The sequence below is a fragment of the Leucoraja erinacea genome, chromosome 8 (assembly GCF_028641065.1).
Source record: "Leucoraja erinacea ecotype New England chromosome 8, Leri_hhj_1, whole genome shotgun sequence".
NCBI lineage: Eukaryota > Metazoa > Chordata > Chondrichthyes > Rajiformes > Rajidae > Leucoraja > Leucoraja erinaceus.
Window position 1 is genome coordinate 67,911,416 of NC_073384.1, and position 18,573 is coordinate 67,929,988.

Below are 18,573 nucleotides of genomic sequence, written 5' to 3' on the forward strand. Positions count from 1 at the left end.
TTACTAGTGGAAAACTTTAAACATGTTTGAATTTTTCGGGAATTGATGGGGTCAGTTTATTTAAAAAGGCCATTAATTTCTGGGTATAGTGATAAAGACCAGATGTAATCTCAAAGTTGTAGCAAACCTAAATAGAACTGCAAACAACTATCCCCTCCCAATGGATAATGAAGCCTACATTTCAGCAGAGTGTATTTGTTTGAATAATTTTAATTAAGCTGTGATGTGAAAGCTAAATATATTGTTACATCTATTTACCTTCCTAACGTCCTATGTTGGACATTTTTTCAAGCATATCTCCCCAGTATTGTGAGCTCTGGGGGGTTTTCAGAGCAACCCCGCTCTATGATCTTTGATGGAGAAGTGGCGGGGTGGCGGGGGCGCGCACGGCGAGACGTGGCGGTGGCGCGCACGGCGAAGCGGGGAGGGGGCTTGGCGTGGCGGGGACGCGCACGGCGAGGGGTGGCGGGGGGCGCGCACGGCGAAGCGTGGAGGGGCTAGGTGTGGCGGGGGCGCGCACGGCGAGGTGGCGGGGGGCGCGCACGGCGAGGTGGCGGGGGGCGCGCACGGCGAGGTGGCGGGGGCGGGGGCGCGCACGGCGCGGAGGGGCGAGGCGGAGCCGGGCCGCCATGTTGGCGGTGGCTTCATATTCATGGAGATATTCGAGGGCAGCGTTAAAGAGTTGCTGAGGGCGGCTTCCGGAGATAAAAACAGGACAAAGTCGAAGTTAGTTGTCACGGAGCGGTGGGTGCAGCCGTCGGCCGTGAGGAGATGAAAGAAATGTCAGCGTAAGTGAGGGCTGGGCGAGGGCGCGCTGTTGGGATGGCGGCGTAGATACTGAGACTGAGGCCTCGGCGCCGAACCGACTCCCCCCCTTCACCTCCAGGCTCCCGCTCCCTCTCGCCGTCTCCACCCGAAACGTCGCCCATTCCCTTTCTCCAGTGAAGCTGCCTGTCCCGCTGAGTGAGCTACTCCAGCCCGTGGCCGCCCAGCCTCTCCCTCCCTGTCTGACACACACACACACACACTAAATGCCGGAGTCACTCAGCGGGACAGGCGGCGTCTCTGGACAGAAGGAACGGGTGGATAGTTCGGGTCGAGACCCTTCTTCAGACTGAGAGTCGAGGGAGTGGGAGACTGGAGATATGGAAGGGCAAGGTGCGAAAACGATAGATCAAAGCAGACGGCGATCAAGGAAATGTGGACTGGTTCGATGTTGGCTGAGTGAGGGGAAGGTGACATGGAGGCATACAGACAGTAACATCGATCAGGAGGAGAGTGAAACTAGTCGGAGAACCATTGTGGGGTGAAAGGGAAAGCACAAGGGTTAGTTGAAATTAGAGAAATCAATATTCACACTGAAGACAGACACAAAATGCTGGAGTAACTCAGCGGGACGGGCAGCATCTCTGGAAAGAAGGAATGGGTGATAGTTCGGGTCGAGACCCTTCTTCAGACTGATGGGTTGTAAGCTGCCTCCCTATTAGACCCTGGGCAGGTATCGTTGATGGGCAAACCTTCCGTTGGAAGTTAGGCCTCTGCCTCCAGCGGCTTCAATTGATAGGCCTTGACCTCCCATCCCAGCGCTTCCCTTCCCTTCCATGTTCACACAGGGAAGTCCCTAATATTCTTTGCAGCATTCTCGACTTGTGTGTGGCGTCAATTAAAAATAAATAATATCAGCTGCGGAGAGAACTGGTAATATAATGTTTTAAACCATGTTAATGCAGCATTCAATACACTGTTTACTGTGCTGATTAGTAATTGCTTTACTTATGAGGAATTATCTTTAACATTATGATTTTGTTTGGAGTTGTTAAACTATTTGATTTGTAAACTGCTTGTGTTGGGAACATCTTTGGAACGTTTTTTTAAGTGAATTTTGTTTGCATGGGAATCATATCTGTTACTTCCAAATCTCTTTTTGATCGAAACACTTTATATAACTGCAGACTTTTGATGTCCAGTGGCGGAGTTCTGTCTCCTGAATCTTTGACTACACTGCTAAACTCGGGGTTAGTATACTTTATTTCCAGGAAGCATTCGTAGTTTAAAGGATGGGATATATTTGAAAAATACCTTAAATGTTTCTGACCAGAAACGTTCTGCTGTTTCCATTCAAGTAGTTAACATAAATTTGTTTTGGCCATTGATCAATTTGCAATGTTTTTGTTCATTGTTTGAACAAGTGTTAAAAGTTTTCTTCTGCACTCACTGCCTGAATTGTGTGCATGTAGTGAAAGTATTATCTCAATTTACTTTTCAACTTTAATTTCAATAATTTTAAAATTCCATGATTTGTGCTGTATGTGATTGCTTAGTGACTCTTTGATGCATACGAGTGTTTTACCTATACCCAAATGCCTGCAATATTTGCCCTTTGAAATAGTTTGATTGGCAGAAAAAGTAGTTAAGTGGGATTGTATTCATTTACAGTGCCCTCCATAATGTTTGGGACAAAGACCTATCATTTATTTATTTGCCTCTGTACATCACAATTTGAGATTTGTAATAGAAAAAAATCATGTGATTAAAGTGCACATTGTCAGATTTTAACACGGGCCAATTTTATACATTTTGGTTTTACTACGAAGAAATTACAGCTGTGTTTATACATAGTTCCCCCATTTCAGGGCACCATAATGTTTTGGACACAGCAATGTCATGTAAATGAAAGTAGTCATGTTTAGTATTTTGTTAAATATCCTTTGCATGCAATGACTGCTTGAAGTCTGCTATCCATGGACATCACCAGTTGCTGGGTGTCTTCTCTGGTGATGCTCTGCATTGCCTGTATTGCAGCCATCTTTAGCTTATGCTTGTTTTGGGGACTAGTCCCCTTCAGTTTTCTCTTCAGCAAATAAAAGGCATGCACAATTGGGTTCAGATTGGGTGATTGACTTGGCCACTCAAGAATTTACCATTTTTTAGCTTTGAAAAACTCCTTTGTTGCTTTAGAAGTGTTTGGGTTCATTGTCTTGCTTTAGAATGGACTGCCGGCCAATGAGTTTTGAGGCATTTGTTTGAACTAATGCTAATTGTTTGAGCAAATAGGATGTGTCTATACACTTCAGAATTCATTATGCTACTACCATCAGCAGTTGTATCATCAATGAAGATATGCGAGCCTGTTCCTTCAGCAGACATACATGCAGGGCCCGAAATTAACGGTTGCCCGGGTGCCAATGGCAACCTTAAGTCCCGCCGGGCAACCTAAAAGCCGTGCCATTTTGCCCGGCTTGGCAAGCACCTGGGACAACTATTGTTCAACTTTGAGCGGGCCTCCGTCTCTCTTTCTTTGTCACTCTCCTTCTCCGCCAGCCATTCGTATCCGTGTCCAGGCCGCCGGTTTTCCTCTCTCCGCCTGCTCCTCATTCGTCGGCACATGCGAACTGCCACGTCCTGCACATCCTCCCCCTGCACATGCGCAGAACCACAGACATCATCGGCCATGGTAGTGCCCATGTGCTGCCTTGCACATGCACACTGTCATGACAATTGGTCGGCGGCGAGCACTTTCTCCCTCCCTTTGCATTGTGGGAGATTTGTCCGCCATAGCTGTCCGGTCACCACCTCGCCGCGACTGCTGAAAACCAACTCGGAATCACTCCCTGGAGCTGGAGTACCTCGTTTCCTGGTCCTCCAAAAATATTCCAAATGGAATTTAAACTGGAGTGGACCCTCCACCTCCAAACTGAAAAATAACAGCCTGTTGCACTTTATCTGTTTATTTATTGTGTATATATAGTATATAGACACACTGAACTTTTATCTCCTGTTCTGTATTATGTTTACATATTCTGTTGTGCTGCAGCAAGCATGAATTTCATTGTCCTATCTGGGACACATGACAATAAAAATCTCTTGACTTAGACTTAAGCAAAAAAGGGTTCTTAGGGGGGGAAAAAAGAGCTGCCTTAAATTTAGTTGCGTCTGGTTGGGTAACTATGGTAGGGTGAAGACTATTCCATGCTTTAGTTGTGCGGGGGAACTCCATGGAGCAGCCAGCATCTATGGATAGAATAAATTGGGTGATGTTTCCGGTAGAGACCCTTCTTTAGATTTAACCTGGTTTTAGTGTTTTTAGTTTAATTTAAAGATGCAGCATGGAAACAGGCCCTTCGGCCCACCAAGTGTACGCCGACCACCGATCACGCGTACACGAGTTCTAACCCACACATTAGCGCCGTGAGTCAAGAGTGTTTTATTTTCTCATGTCCCAGTTAGAACAATGAAATCCTTACTTGCAGCAGCCCAACAGAATATGTAACCATAGTACTCTGTAAACAATGTTATAAATGAGAAAACAAAACAGTGTATATTTATATATGAATATGTAACTCTATATTTTTGGCGACTGCGGAGGGTATTAAAAGGCGTCAATCACTGACGCTCCGTAGTCGCCGGAAAAATCGCAAAGTGGGACAGGCACTTTAAGGGAACAACAACAACAGAACAATTTGCAGCGGTGTCGAGTGCCTGAGCTGCTTGTTCCCTTTTTCCTTCCTTCCCCCCCCCCCCCCCCCCCCCTTCCTCACTTCTCCCCGCTCCACTCTTCTTCCCCTTTTCCACTCTTCTTCCCCTTCGCCACTCCCCTCACATCCCCATCTCTCCCTCTCCCTCCCTTCTTCACCCTTCCCCGATGCACCCCATTTGTGGACCCAGCCTGTGACGAGCAATCCCTCGCACACTATCCCACACGCTAGGGACAATTTATACAAACCTTTGGAGTGCGGGAGGTAACCCTAACTCCAGGTTGATAGGCTTGGTGTTTATAAATTGTTCCTAGCGTGTGCAGGGGATCGCTGGTCGGTGTGGGCCGAAGGGCACTGCATCTCTGAACTAAGTGTGACACAGGGGCCCCAGGGGTTGGACTCGAACCCCCAATATTCTGCATGGGAACTAAACTGTTCGTCACGTGTTGTCCCAGAGGCAGATCTCTCTTTCAATGGTCTCTCCAAACTCCCAGAGGCAGCGAGCTTTTCAACTGGGTACAGACAATGTTGTCAATGTACCAGTGCCACCCACCTGCTCCGGCCACTGATTCTAAATACCCACCACCCATTTTGAAGCAAGGTGGGGGGGGTGTTGTTCCCAAAGTCTGCATTTATCCCATAGTCAATGTTACTAAAACAAATGCTGTGGAGTAGACTTTGTGCTGTACTATTAGTTGGATCTAGCTGTCACAGGCTGGGTCCACAAATGGGGGGCGTCGGGGAAAGTGGGGGGGGGGGGGGGGGGGGGATGGGTTGGAAAATGGGAGAGAGGGGATGTGAGGGGAGGGAGTGGAGAAGGGGGAGAAGAGTATAGTGGGGAGGAGGAAAAGGGAGGGAAGAAGGAGGGAGGGGGGAAGAGAGGAGTGGAGGGGGGAGAGGCGTTCAATCTACACTCACTGAATCCATCCCTGTGACAAGTTAGAGACGGTGATTTGGATTAAAACTGAACACTTCAGACATCTTTTCATTTGCACAATTGATTTTATTGTATTAATTTTAATATATTAGTGTTTAAAATCCGTGCATTGAAGGAAGAATATTTTACAGCCCATCTGTGGGCCCTAACTGGGCGTCACCCGCAGGACAGCATACATCAGCGTGTGACAGGGCGCACGACACGATGAGACACCCAAATGTCGCCCCTAGATTTTGAGCATTCCAAAATCCTGGGGCGACAGGGAGACGCCATGCGTCTAGACGCGACAACCTCTTTTCAGGCTGTCGCCGAAGTGGGAAAGGCCCTTAAATCACTCGCCCCATTGGAGGAGGAGAGAAACTGTAAAGCGACCTGCCTGCGTTTGGTCCATATGCCTCCAAACCTGAACTATCCATATACCTGTGTCTGTCCCTGTCTGTCTCTGTCTATCTCTGTCTCCATCTCTGTCTATCTCTGTCTCTGCCTCTGCTCTTTCTGTCTCTCTCTCTGTCTCTGTGATTCTGTCTCTCGATTACCAGTTCTCCCCCACTTTTTCATCAGAAACCCACCCTGAAATTTGGGCATTGAAGTTCCCCCTAATGCTCCAGTGCAGTGCCAAGTAACAGCCTTGTTGCTGAAAGGGTTGTTGTGATACAGCATGGTGTTCCTGAAGTCCCACACCAGAAGTGTCACCCAACATCTGCACTCTCCTTGACCTCTTCCTTACCATACCGGCAAGTTCAGCTGAGGCTGAGGCTGAGCGAGGCTTCAGCTGGCTGAAGCAGCTGAAGACCACCATCAGAAGTTCCCTCCAGGATGATCAGGTGACGGACCAGCTCCTCATCATACTGCATGCCAGTAACATCAAGGACCTTGATCCTCAGCCAGCCATCAGCTTGTGGCATGCAGGAGGGATGAGTGCAAGGAGGCCTGACACAGGAGAAGACCCAGCTGCAGCATCTGCCTCGGGACCTCACCCTGACAGTGACAAGTCTGATGAGGATGCTCTGCTCGAGAGCGACTCAGATGACAATTAAAGTGACTTTACATGTATTTGAACAGCTCTGTCTTTACTTTGCTTTTCAGGAGATGGTTTAAATATCAAGCAGAAAAGTTACACAAGTTCTCACAAATATAATGTTTCTGTTCATTTAAAGTTGTAATCCCCCCCCCACCCCCCAAAACTTCAGCCATTTTTATTGCCCTTCTGGGCAATCTCACTTGGCAAGTTCCATGATTGATTCAATATAGTCACCTACTTCCATGACTCATCTTCTTGGTGGGCACAGAGTAAAAGAGGTACCATGTACATTCAAAAGTATGGTATAGGTCTGGTCAGGTAATAATAATAATACAGTAACAAGTATGTTACAAGAAAAAGAAAATCAAAGTACACTTCCATTCTCTTTATTTCTTTTAAATTACAAAATCCTAGAGCAGAAAGGATATATTATGTATCTATTTTTCCCCTCTTGATGTTGTTACTGTGTCTACCTTCAAAGGTGTCAAACAGATCGATTCAATTCTTTATCAACTTATTTTGCTGTGACTGGGCACAACAGAGATTGAAGATTCAAGAGGAAAAGACCCATGCTATGGCCATGTCATGATAATTTTCAGTCCTTCACAGAAAACATGCTTGCATCAATCTGTAGTGTGCATTGTTAAGCATATATGTTACCATGGTCCAGGATTTATTGACACGGGTTGATCATAGGCTGAATAATCCAACCACATTTTTGTTTGGAAGTGGAAAGTAATAATAGAAATTTCATTCATTGCAACATGTAAAAAGAGTTGAGGTACTGTATTATAATTTTGCTGCATGTCATCGTGGTATATATCATGTCTTGAGTGATGAATATGTTTAGTTTGTGACTTTATTTGAAGCTGAAATAATATGTGAATGCTTCATTGAGCATAATTCCAACTCACTTCGTCAAAACACATTATCACACGCATCATGGCAAGCCGTCTTAAATGACCACCTAAACTGTCATTTGGCAACCTAAAAAGCTGCCAACGTTGCCCGGCTGGCAACGGAGGAAAAAAAGTTAAGTGAGAGCCCTGACATGCCCAGGCTATAACACCCCCACCAATGTGTTTCACAGATGAGGTGGTATTCTTTGGTTCTTGGGCAGTTCCTTCTCTCCTCCATACTTGCTCTTGCCATCACTCTGATATGTTAATCTTCATCTCATCTGTCCACAAGACCTTTTTCCAGACCTGTGGTTGCTCTTTTAAGTACTTTTTGACAACTGTAACCCGGCCAACCTATTTTTACGGCTAACCAGTGGTTTGCATCTGCAGTGTAGGCTCTGTATTTCTGTTCATGGAGTCTTCTGTGGACAGTGGTCATTGACAAATCCACACCTGACACAGAGCGTTTCTGATCTGCCAGACGGGTGTTTGGGGATTTTTCTTTATTATGGAGAGAATTCTTCTGTCATCAGCTGTGGAGGTCTTCCTTGGCCTGCCAGCCCCTTTGCGGTTAGTAAGCTCACCAGTGCTCTCTTTCTTATTAATGATGTTCCAAACAGTTGATTTTGGTAAGCCTAAGGTTTGGCTGATGTCTCTAACAGTTTTATTCTTGATTCTCAGTCTCATAATGGCTTCTTTGACTTTAATTGGCACAACTTTGGTCCTCGTGTTGATAAACAGCTAAAAGTTTCCAAATGTGATGGCAAGACTGGAGGAAAGACTAGGTGCTGAGAGCTCTCTTCTACCTACATTAAGGAGACAATTAAACACACCTGAGCAATTACAAACACCCGTGAAGCCATGTGTCCCAAACATTATGGTGCCTTGAAATGGGGGGGACTATGTATAAACACAGCTGTAATTTCTACATGGTGAAACCAAAATGCATAAAAATGGCCTTTAATAAAATCTGACAATGTGCACTTTAACAACATGTAACTTTTTTCTATTACAAATATCAAATTGTGGAGTACAGAGGCAAATAAATAAATCATGGGTCTTTGGCCCAAACATTATGGAGGGCACTGTATTTTATGTTGCAACAAAATCTTAAATTTATCACTTTAGTTTGCTGATGTTTAAAAAATATTAATTTAAGACACAAATAAATTACATCCATAACATTTTAACTGTAGCATTACTGATGCAGTTGCGAACCATTTTTGCTTAAAACTTTTTTTAAGTGTTCATATTTGATGTAAGCGCATCCTGCAAAGTAGCTACTACTTCAACTCTTTTAACACTACACATCTGGATTAACAGGCATTATACAATTGAATCATCGATTCATGTTTTGAAAGGATCGGTGGACATTGGTTGTAACGGGAAAAGATAATTGGAACTCTTAGATTAATGGTGAATTTGGAAGTAAACCTGTGCTTGCTTGTCAAGTTTTCACTGACCGCAGCATGTTTATTGTTACCAAAGAAGAAATTTGTTTTGTGTGCTTTTTGGATCTAAGCTTTAAGTAACAAGTCTGTTAAGCTGACTTGTGACATTTTGAAAGTTTGTTTTAAAATGCTTTTGCTGTACTCCAATGCCCTTAGTATTAAGCATAATACTTGGGTATTAAGTTGACAATTTAAGTAGACCATGTGCATAGGCCCACTGGCAAATTATCTCTGCTTCATAAATCTTTTGTGTTAAATCTGCTAACACAATACCTGCTGGCCTTCTGGACAACGTGTTTCTGGTTTGCACGCTTTGGTGTGCAGTTTACTTGCTCAAAGGATCGATTTTGTTACCGGTTCCATTGCAGAACTATCTCTGCAATTGTTCCCACAACCACTGCTCCTTCCCCTAACATGTGTTGGTGCCACTATGTAGAAATTGTGTATATCTGGCAAATTGGTTTGCAGTTTAAGGGGAAAAAAGCAAGTGGAAAGATGACTGAAGAAATTAACTGTGAATGGGCAGCGAGAGTAATGTATTCAGAGTCTCAAAACCAAAGCAGGAAGTAAATGGAATACAGTAGTTAAATAAGTAAACATTTCATGGCCTGTGTGAGTGCCCATGGCTAAACCTTTAACTTGATGAAAGTGAGTGAAGTCAAATGAGAAGTTGTTGAGGGTGAAGGCAAGTTCAGCCAAGTGATGGAGAGTGTTAGTAGAGGGAAATTGGGTCTCTGTTCAAAGAAGGGCAGGAGGACCTTGAGACCTTCCTGTTGGGGGGGATGGACGTGTAATGGGACTGAATGTCTATTTATGAAGATGAGGCATTGATTGCTTGGAAATTGAAAGTTATTGGAGTTGATAAAGGTTGAAAAGGACCGGACCTACTCTCACTTTCTCTGTTTCTGCTGCGTCCGCCCCTATTTTGGGACATACTGGGTCATACAAGATGTCCTCTTTCTTTCATCAACATGGCTTCCCCCGTGCTGTCATAGATGGTTCTCTCACCCACTCTCCTCTGTGTCCTGGTTCTGCTCTCGCTCGCCCTCTCCCCTCCACCCTAGACAGAACAGGGACAGAGCTCTGAACTCGGTCCCTATCTTTCACCCCATCTTCAATGTGATCCCACCACTAGTGACATCATTCCTTCAAAGTCAAAGTAGCCTTTATTGTCATTCAGACCTAAAGGTCTGAATGACAATAACTTTCGGTCTGAATGAAATTTTGTTGCCTTGCAGTCATACATATAATAAAAATGACAAAAACACACAATAAAGACAAATTTAACATCCACCACTGTGAGTTCACCAGGCACCTCCACACTGTGATGGAAGGCAAAAATCTTAAAGTCCTTGTCTCTTCCCTCCTTGTTCTCCCTCTGCTCCGAGGCGACCTGTGAGCTCCCGACGAGGTCGGGTCGCCGCTGCCGCCGGAATGCCACAGCTCCGTTGTCGGGTCGCCACTGCCGCCGGAACGCCACAGCTCTGTTGTCGGGTCACCACTGCCACCAGAATGCCACAGCTCCGTTGTCGGGTCACTGCTGCCGCCAGAACGCCACAGCTCCGTTGTCGGGTCGCGGCGGAGACGGACACGGGGGATACGACAAGAGAAGTTGCATCACCCCGAAGGAAGAGACCAAAAAAACACAGTTCCCCCCCCCCCCCCCCCCCCCCCCCCCCACACCCATACACAACATAATAAAATAAAACTAAAAATTAACTAACGACAAAAGAATAAACAAAAAAAGAAAAAACAAATGGACTGCAGGCGAGCCGCAGCTGCTAAGGCAGCGCAGCCATCTTGAACGCCCCTTTCTGCCTTCTGCAGAGATGGCTCCCTCTTTGGCTCCTTGGTTCAATCATTCCTTCCCACCTGAACTACCCCCTCCCCTGGAACCTTCCTTTGCGACCGCAGCAGATGTAATACCCGTCATTGAATCTCCTTCCACACATCCATCCAGGAACCACAGCAGTCCTTCCTGGTGAGACAGAGGTTCACGTGCACCTCCTCTAACCTCATATACTGCATATGGTGTTTCCGATTTGGCCCCTTTTTTTACTTTTACGAGACCAAGCACAAATTAGACAACCATGTCGCCGAACACTTTCATTCGGTCCACCAAGACCAGTTGGATTTTTCAGTTGCTAACCACTTTAACTTCTTTTCCCATTCCCATAATGGCCTTTCTGTCCTAGGCTGCCTCCACTGCCAGAGTGAGAGTACCAATTTTCATAATTCTCCAATTTTGGGTAACTAATCTACAAACCTTATGCCCCCTTATTTATTTGTTCTTATTTTGTCGTCCTATCCATTCCACCTGGACCTGCACCAATTTCATTCCTTCCTCTGTCTTCACAATTTGCACCTCTACAATCCTTATCTCTGGCCTTTGCTGAACCAAAGCACCCAATCAACTGTATCCTATCACTTGCTAAGCATTGTACTGCCCCATATCTCTTCTAGCCTTCTCTCTTCTCTTCTTCCACCCCCTCCTCCGCAGTCTGAGTAAGGGTCCCGACCTAACCATCACCTGTCAATTTTCTCCGGAAATGCTGCCTGACCTGCTGAATTACTCCAGCATGTTGTGGTAATTGAAGTTCTGGAACACTCTGTTCATTTTTACCAAGAATACTTCAAGTTCAAGTGAGTTTATTGTCATGTGCCCCTGATAGGACAATGAAATTCTCGCTTTGCTTCAGCACACAGAACATAGTAGGCATTTACTACAAAACATATATCATTATATAAATATATACACATGTAATGCGTGGGTCTCAAAATGAGCCAAGTAGTCCTCACTTTAATTCCTCCCGGTTCAGGGGAAGACGAAACCAGGGGAAGATGGCACCCAAACCCTGCCTTTTATACCCTCCGGCTAAGGACCGCCTCCGGACTGCACCACTCCTGTGCCGAGGGGTTCGGCAGTATAATGGGACGACCCTTAGGAGCCGCCACAGGACCCCCCCCCCAGAAGCAGAGGCACAAAACGCACCGGCGGGCGCACGACCCGGCCGGCCCGCGTGCGGAAGTCAGCAGATCCCGGGGCTTGCGGGGGCGTAGGTGGAGGGACAGGTCGAGGGGCCGGCGGGAGGACAGGTGGAGTGACAGGTGGAGGGAGTCGTGAGGGGGGACGCCCTCGGGGCCGAGGTTGAGCAACCAGCACCGGCTGGTCAATGTCCAGGTGCGCCGGCTTTAAACGGTCAATCGACACGGCCTCCGGCCGGCCCCCCATGTCCAGGACAAAAGTCGACTGCCCGTGTTCCAGCACCCGGAACAGGCCCTCGTACGGCCTCTGGAGTGGCGTCCGGTGGGCATCAATGTAGTGCGTGGGTCTCAAAATGAGGCAAGTAGTCCGAAGTTTGAGAAGCACTTTACTTTAATTCCTCCCGGTTCAGGGGAAGAAGAAACCAGGGGAAGATGGCACCCAAACCCTGCCTTTTATACCCTCCGGCTAAGGACCGCCTCCGGACTGCACCACTCCTGTGCCGAGGGGTTCGGCAGTATAATGGGACGACCCTTGGGAGCCGCCACACACACATGAATAAATAAATTGATAAAGTGCAAATAACAGATAATGGAATAATAACAGATAATACTTGACTTTCTATGGGAAAATTACTTTAGTCAGGTTCTGTAGGATTATTGCAAAAATGAACCCTTTGTAGGATGATCAAACATTTGTATTTCTACAGATAAGGTGAGGCAGTTTGCTATATATCAACTGGTCTTAGCATTGGTACACTTCGCTTTACAATATGTAATGAAATCTTTACTTCCTTTTGCAGCGGCAATGTTATGCTGGGGCCTCAGTCTCAAGAGGCTCAGAAGCATTATGGGATCACTTCTCCAATTAGTCTTGCCCATCCCAAGGATGTAGATGATATTTCCACCCAGAGGCTGATTGAGGCTTTGAAGCCATTTGGAGTATTTGAAGAGGAAGAGGAATTAAACCATAGGTGGTAACTTTGATACAGTTTTTACTGGCTGATTTTCCATTTTGTTTCCAATTGAACAATAGTAATAGTTTCCTTTAATGTTTCAGATTTGTTGTTTTGGGTAAATTAAACAATTTGGTTAAAGAATGGATCTCAGAGATCAGCGAAACAAAGGTAAAGATCTTGTTAAAGTGAAATATTATAAATTATAAAATGTTATTAGTAGGTTATGTTACAAGTAATAGTAGTAAGTAGTAGTAGTGCTTTTGTATTTTCAATGAAATCTTCAGTTGTGGTTGATGTTATAACTTAGCTTTTGTGATGTTCCTTTATTTTGTTTGCTATTTTGATTCCAATACCACCTGCAATGCAGTTACAATAGCTAGCAAGTTCTCACTCCAAAGGAGAAATGTAACCTCTTGGGATTAAGTTTAGTTTTGCTGTAATTTTAAACAGCTAATAATTCTCATGTTTCTACGTAATTGTGTGTAAGAAGATTTGAATATTTTGATAAATGTGATTTTTAGATCGCTATTGCTTGTCACTTATGGGAAAAGGTATATCTATTATCACTAAATAGCTTTAGTGATTCCATTTTTAATGTTTAATGTCTACACTTTGAAGAGGAATATGATCAATTGAGTGGGATAGTGTGTAGCAGTTTAAAACATCTTGTGTTTGATGCAGAAATGCTCCTGCAGCCCAAGTGCGACTTCAATTACCATATGTTTTAACAGACAATGTAAATACATTTGAACACTCGTCCTTAAAGGATATTTAGCTATTGTGCATTTCCCTTTTTGATGGTATATTAAAATAATTATTTTATTACACAAATGTAGTAGAGCATAGCACCTGTTAACAAGTTTTAAATCTTATTCCCAGAATCTACCACCATCGCTTATAGTAAATGTTGGTGGGAAAATATTCACATTTGGCTCGTATCGACTGGGAGTGCATACAAAAGGTATACACAAGTAACATTTATTCTAACGTAATAAAATAGTAAGTACCAAATGCTATTTTTGCCTAATCTGAAACTATGGTACTTTCTTGGGTTGTTAATAACCTGCAGGTGCTGATATTGATGCGCTCTGTGTTGCTCCGCGTCATATAGAAAGGAGTGACTTTTTTCAATCCTTCTTTGAAAAGCTGAAGCAACAAGAAGGAATCAAAGACCTGCGGGTAATGTATCACATTTTTTTATAATCGGCTCTTTCCAAATTGATTTGTCTGTGGTTATCAGACTAACGTTTTCTGTATTTAGGTTATTTCTGTCTCAATATTTGTTTTTTGTGTTCTAGATTTTGAATAAATTATATTAATGTGATAATCGATTTGTCATCATGATACTTTGGTGTGAATCTTAGACCGACGTTTCATTTTTTGCCCCAAAGATAGAATGGTAATTGCTCATTTTTTTAAAAAAAACTGCAGACAACGGATCTCCAAAATATAAACAAAAAAAAGGCTGAACTTCTGAAGAAGGGTCTTCAAGCTGAACTCTTTTTCTCTTTCCATAAACGCTGCCTGATCTGAGTTTTTGTCCAAGTTTTTTCTGCATTTAATGGGAATTAATTGATGTGTTTTCTTTCTAATAATCCCCAAGAGATCATCTGAGGCTTTAATTGGTTAAGTTCCTTAATCATTTTCTTTCTAAGATTGTCAGGTATATTATGTCATATATTGTCCATGCTCACATTCTCATCTTGACTTCCAATATCCTCTGTTATTTTGCAATAATGTTATGGAGAGATGACAGTGCCATCTGTTTCCATTCTCTGTATCCATGTAAGTGCTCTTGCATTATGAAATTCCTGTATATTCAAAATAGCACCATTCCAATAATAGCTTCTCTTCCTGCTGTTATTTAGACATTGTATTTCCTTGGAGAGTCATCGTCCACATTAATAGTGACGGCACATGCATGATTCAGGACTATACCATCACTAGAGACCAGGTTATAGCCAATTGTATTGACACGTATCAATAAATGTCCGCAAGCATTAAACTAGGCAGAGGATATGGAATCGGATCACACCCTGGTAGTAATGCTGCAGATACACATCTCCAAATTAGCCAAATTTAAAGCTATGCTGTCTAGCTGCATACTGACATCTACTTGACTACATGGGAAATTAACTGAGTATATATTTCTGCTGAAAAGAAAATGAATAATCAAACCTAACCATTAATCTTTTACATCCGATGATATCGCCTTGCACCCCACTATCAATATCTTGGATACCAGGATACCAAAAACTGGACCTGACACATAGGGGTAATAGTTACCTGTGCTGCAAAGAGTGATTTGTCACCAAATTTCCCAAATCTAACAGCTGTGAGTGGAATAGAATTAGATTCTATTTGGATTAGTGCAATTCCAATGTTGCTCAAAACAAAGCAGCATTTTTGACTGGCACCCCATCCATTCCACTTTCCATTCACTCTCTTCATCATTGGCATATTGTCTGTATCCTCAACACAGTGCACTGCAGTTGCTCAATAACTCTACCTTGACAGCACCTGTCAAAGCTAGAACTTCTACCGTCCAATAAGGACGAGAAGAACAAGCCATGAAAAAATTTTGAATTGTAAAATTGTTTAGATTTTGGCAATTCAATAACACCCATCTATCAAGTTTAGATTGAGTAGTGTTTAAATTGATGTTAAATGTTTTGAGTCATATCAGTCTGTCCCTTTTGGCATGGCTCACACTTTATTCATGTCTGGATGACTTGCTCAGTGTTATTGCATATGCAATCCATGCCTGGTCAGTGTTATTTCATCTTAAAACAAATCAATAGCATGTTTTGGGATCTATTTCTATTGATCAGGGTGGTAGCAGTAGAGTTGCTGCCGACCAGCGCCAGAGACCCAGGTTCAATCCCGACTAAGGGTGCTGTCTGAAAAGAGTTTGTACGTTCTCCGCCAGCGTGGGTTTTCGCTGAGATCTTTGGTTTTCTCCCACACTCCAAAGACATACAGGTTTGTAGGTTAATTGGCTTGGAATAAATGTAAATTGTTCCTGGTGTGTATAGGGTAGTGTTAATGTGCGGGGATCGCTGGTCGGTGTGGACTCGGTGGGCCGAAGGACCTGTTTCTGCAATGTATCTCTAAACTAAACCGATGGTCAGGGTGGGGTTTGGGAAATGTGTACGAACTGGGGTTTTTGTACATAAACAAATTGATCTATTTTCATTGGTGGGTTAAATCCTGTTACTCCTTATTCAACAGTACTGTAGTGGTACTATCATGAGAAGCAGCTCAAAGAAGACAGCTCTCCTCATACTGTCGTAATTGCGTACACATAACCTGCCATTAAACTGTTTTCTTAACTTGCTTATTTTTCAATTATTGGGGATTTTAAATGTATTTTGAAAGTACATTAGTTTTGCTCATCTGCTTTTTTTAAGTATGCTCCCCGAATACTTTGGAATTGAATTAAATACTCTAGCTTTGTTGCTTTATTTAAAATCTATCATTGATTCTTCTACTTGTCTCAGGGCCTAAAACTTATTAACTTTTAAAAGGGTCCCTCATTCTATTTAATACTCTAATGATCACAGTCGTAGTGAAACTACAAAATTTATTTAGGTAAAGCAAGAGTTATTGAGGAGTAATTTCCTTTTTATTTATTGCTGCCTAAATACTTCAATATCATCTGCACTTTCACTCACATTTGTAAATACTGCCTTAAATTGAGAGCTTCATTCCATTCTATGGTCAAGGCCCTTGGTGCAAGTGTGTGGTAATATTTCTGTTCTGATTAATTGGTAGCATTGCCTTACTTATTACAACAGGAACATTGTCTACTACTTACTTTTGTTATCCTTTAGAGCCTCCTTCAAGTTCCAGGTGTGGTGTTATTAGTATTTATGTATGACCATCTTGGATCCACGACTTTGAACCATAGTTGCTAAAACACTCAATTTTATTCCTACTATTTTTACTGCATCTAGTGGTAGGAAATCTTTATACAATCTTCTTGGGCTCGACCCCTATTTGCCCAAATGTAGGTTCCGACAAAGTACCTGCAAGTAAGAATTTTGTTCATGTTCATTTTTCAGTTCATTTTTCATTTTCCCTTCAAAAGACAGTTAAACACTTTTGAAGGGAGGCACACTCTTTTCCACTAGCCAAATGGGAAGAATATTGATGTTTTAATTGAATGTTTGTCTTTTAAGATGCTGTGGGTGTTTTTGTGTTCATTTACTTCAACATTTTTGTGACATTAAGGCATTCTTTTGGGTGCCAACTATTGGTTTAAAAAAATGTAGAGATACAGTTCTGCAGGCTTTTTTGAAGATATTAGCCATGGAATCTGTAAACAGTTTCTTATTTCTTTCCATATGCAGCTTTAGAACAATTGATTTTTAAGTTATGATTAGTTATTATTGAATTTAAATTGATAATTTGGCTGCCGCCAAATATAATTGGGGGGAAATGTGAAGAATATGCAGTTACTTTGAAATTGACCTAGATTACTCTCTGAGTTTTTGTTAAAGGTTCCTTATTAATGATCTGCATATCTGACTTCTGCCCTTTTTAATTTGCAGGCAGTGGAGGATGCCTTTGTTCCAGTTATCAAATTTGAACTGAATAACATTGAGGTGAGGTTGTTTCCGACGGTTCAATTGCACCTATTTGGAAGAGAATTGAGTGTTTTTATTTCTAACATTTATCAGGATGACTACCTATTGTACAGATTTCTGAAGGCTTTTAATCCTGAGCCTCAAATTGGGATGTTTGGGACTTGTGTAATCGTTTATACGCCCATTCATCTTCATGAGAAACGCCTTTTAATCCGGTCAATATTCCAACTGAACTCCGCTGGATTGAAAACCTCTTGTGAATGGTAGATCCACAGTCTGTTTAGCAGGAAGATGTCGCCTACAATTTGCTTTTTTTAAAATGGGAATAATGCTTGCGTAAAGATTAAAGCTTCAAGCCTAATGTACTGTGTTAATCAAGTTGTATGCTCCGGCATTTTTGAGAGAATTTTGCTAAATTAACCTAATGTCCCAACTGTTGGCAATCTCCTTTTCGAGAAACAGCTACAGAATAAATAAGTTACAATACCATAATGATGTCAATCTCTCTTTTTTAACTTTCAGATTGATCTCGTTTTTGCTAGGCTGGCTTTACAAACCATTCCAGACAATTTAGACCTCAGAGATGATTCTCGATTGAAGAACCTTGATATTCGATGTATACGAAGTTTGAATGGTATGCAAACCACTGAATTGATGTCGACTATTAAATTAATCAGTTTGGACACTAAAAAGAATATCATCTGTCTTCTTTGTTTTAGCTAGTATAAAAAAAATGAGGAAAATATTGCAAAGGTATCTTTCATTCCAGTCTGCAGTAGGACTGGTAGACCAGTAATGACTGAACACCAGCCAACATGGCATCTTGCACTATGGGGATGGTCGAACCGTGGAGGATTTCCCCATAATCTTTACCCCCCCCCCCCCATAAATCCCCGGGTTTGTTGTGATAAAAAATACCCTGTTTAGTTGTTGATGCTGTTTACTGCACTTTTCTTGCAGTTGGTGCATGGTAAAGATCATATTCATTGTAGTGTTTTAAATAAACACCATGATTCAGCTAGTGCTCTTACGCTACTGCGAGGTGATAGATAGATCCATGCAATAAATGTTCTGGTGGCCAATAGAAAGGACACTTATGAGATGTTTCTCTTTCCATGTAACTGATCGTGTTGCTACCAAGATTCTCAGATATGCCCTCATCTGAGATGTGGGGGTTTGGGCTATGAGTTGGTGTCTGAAATTCCTCTAAGTTTAAAATGTTGTCAGAAAAACTGTGCTCCTGTGAATTTGGTGGTAATT

General features: G+C 42.9%; 1 protein-coding gene across 2 annotated transcripts in view; it reads left to right on the forward strand.

Moving 5' to 3' along the window:
• Positions 1–610: 610 nt before the first annotated feature.
• LOC129699800 (poly(A) polymerase gamma-like) overlaps positions 611–18,573 on the forward strand; it is a 41,893-nt gene continuing 23,930 nt past the window's right edge. For both annotated transcript variants that reach the window (XM_055639893.1, XM_055639894.1), the window contains exons 1-8: positions 611–788; positions 1,953–2,015; positions 12,569–12,739; positions 12,826–12,892; positions 13,604–13,685; positions 13,794–13,903; positions 17,278–17,331; positions 17,836–17,947. In XM_055639893.1, coding sequence (XP_055495868.1) covers positions 772–788; positions 1,953–2,015; positions 12,569–12,739; positions 12,826–12,892; positions 13,604–13,685; positions 13,794–13,903; positions 17,278–17,331; positions 17,836–17,947 — 676 coding nt within the window. In that variant the 5' untranslated portion in view covers positions 611–771. The remainder of the gene's footprint in view (positions 789–1,952; positions 2,016–12,568; positions 12,740–12,825; positions 12,893–13,603; positions 13,686–13,793; positions 13,904–17,277; positions 17,332–17,835; positions 17,948–18,573) is intronic.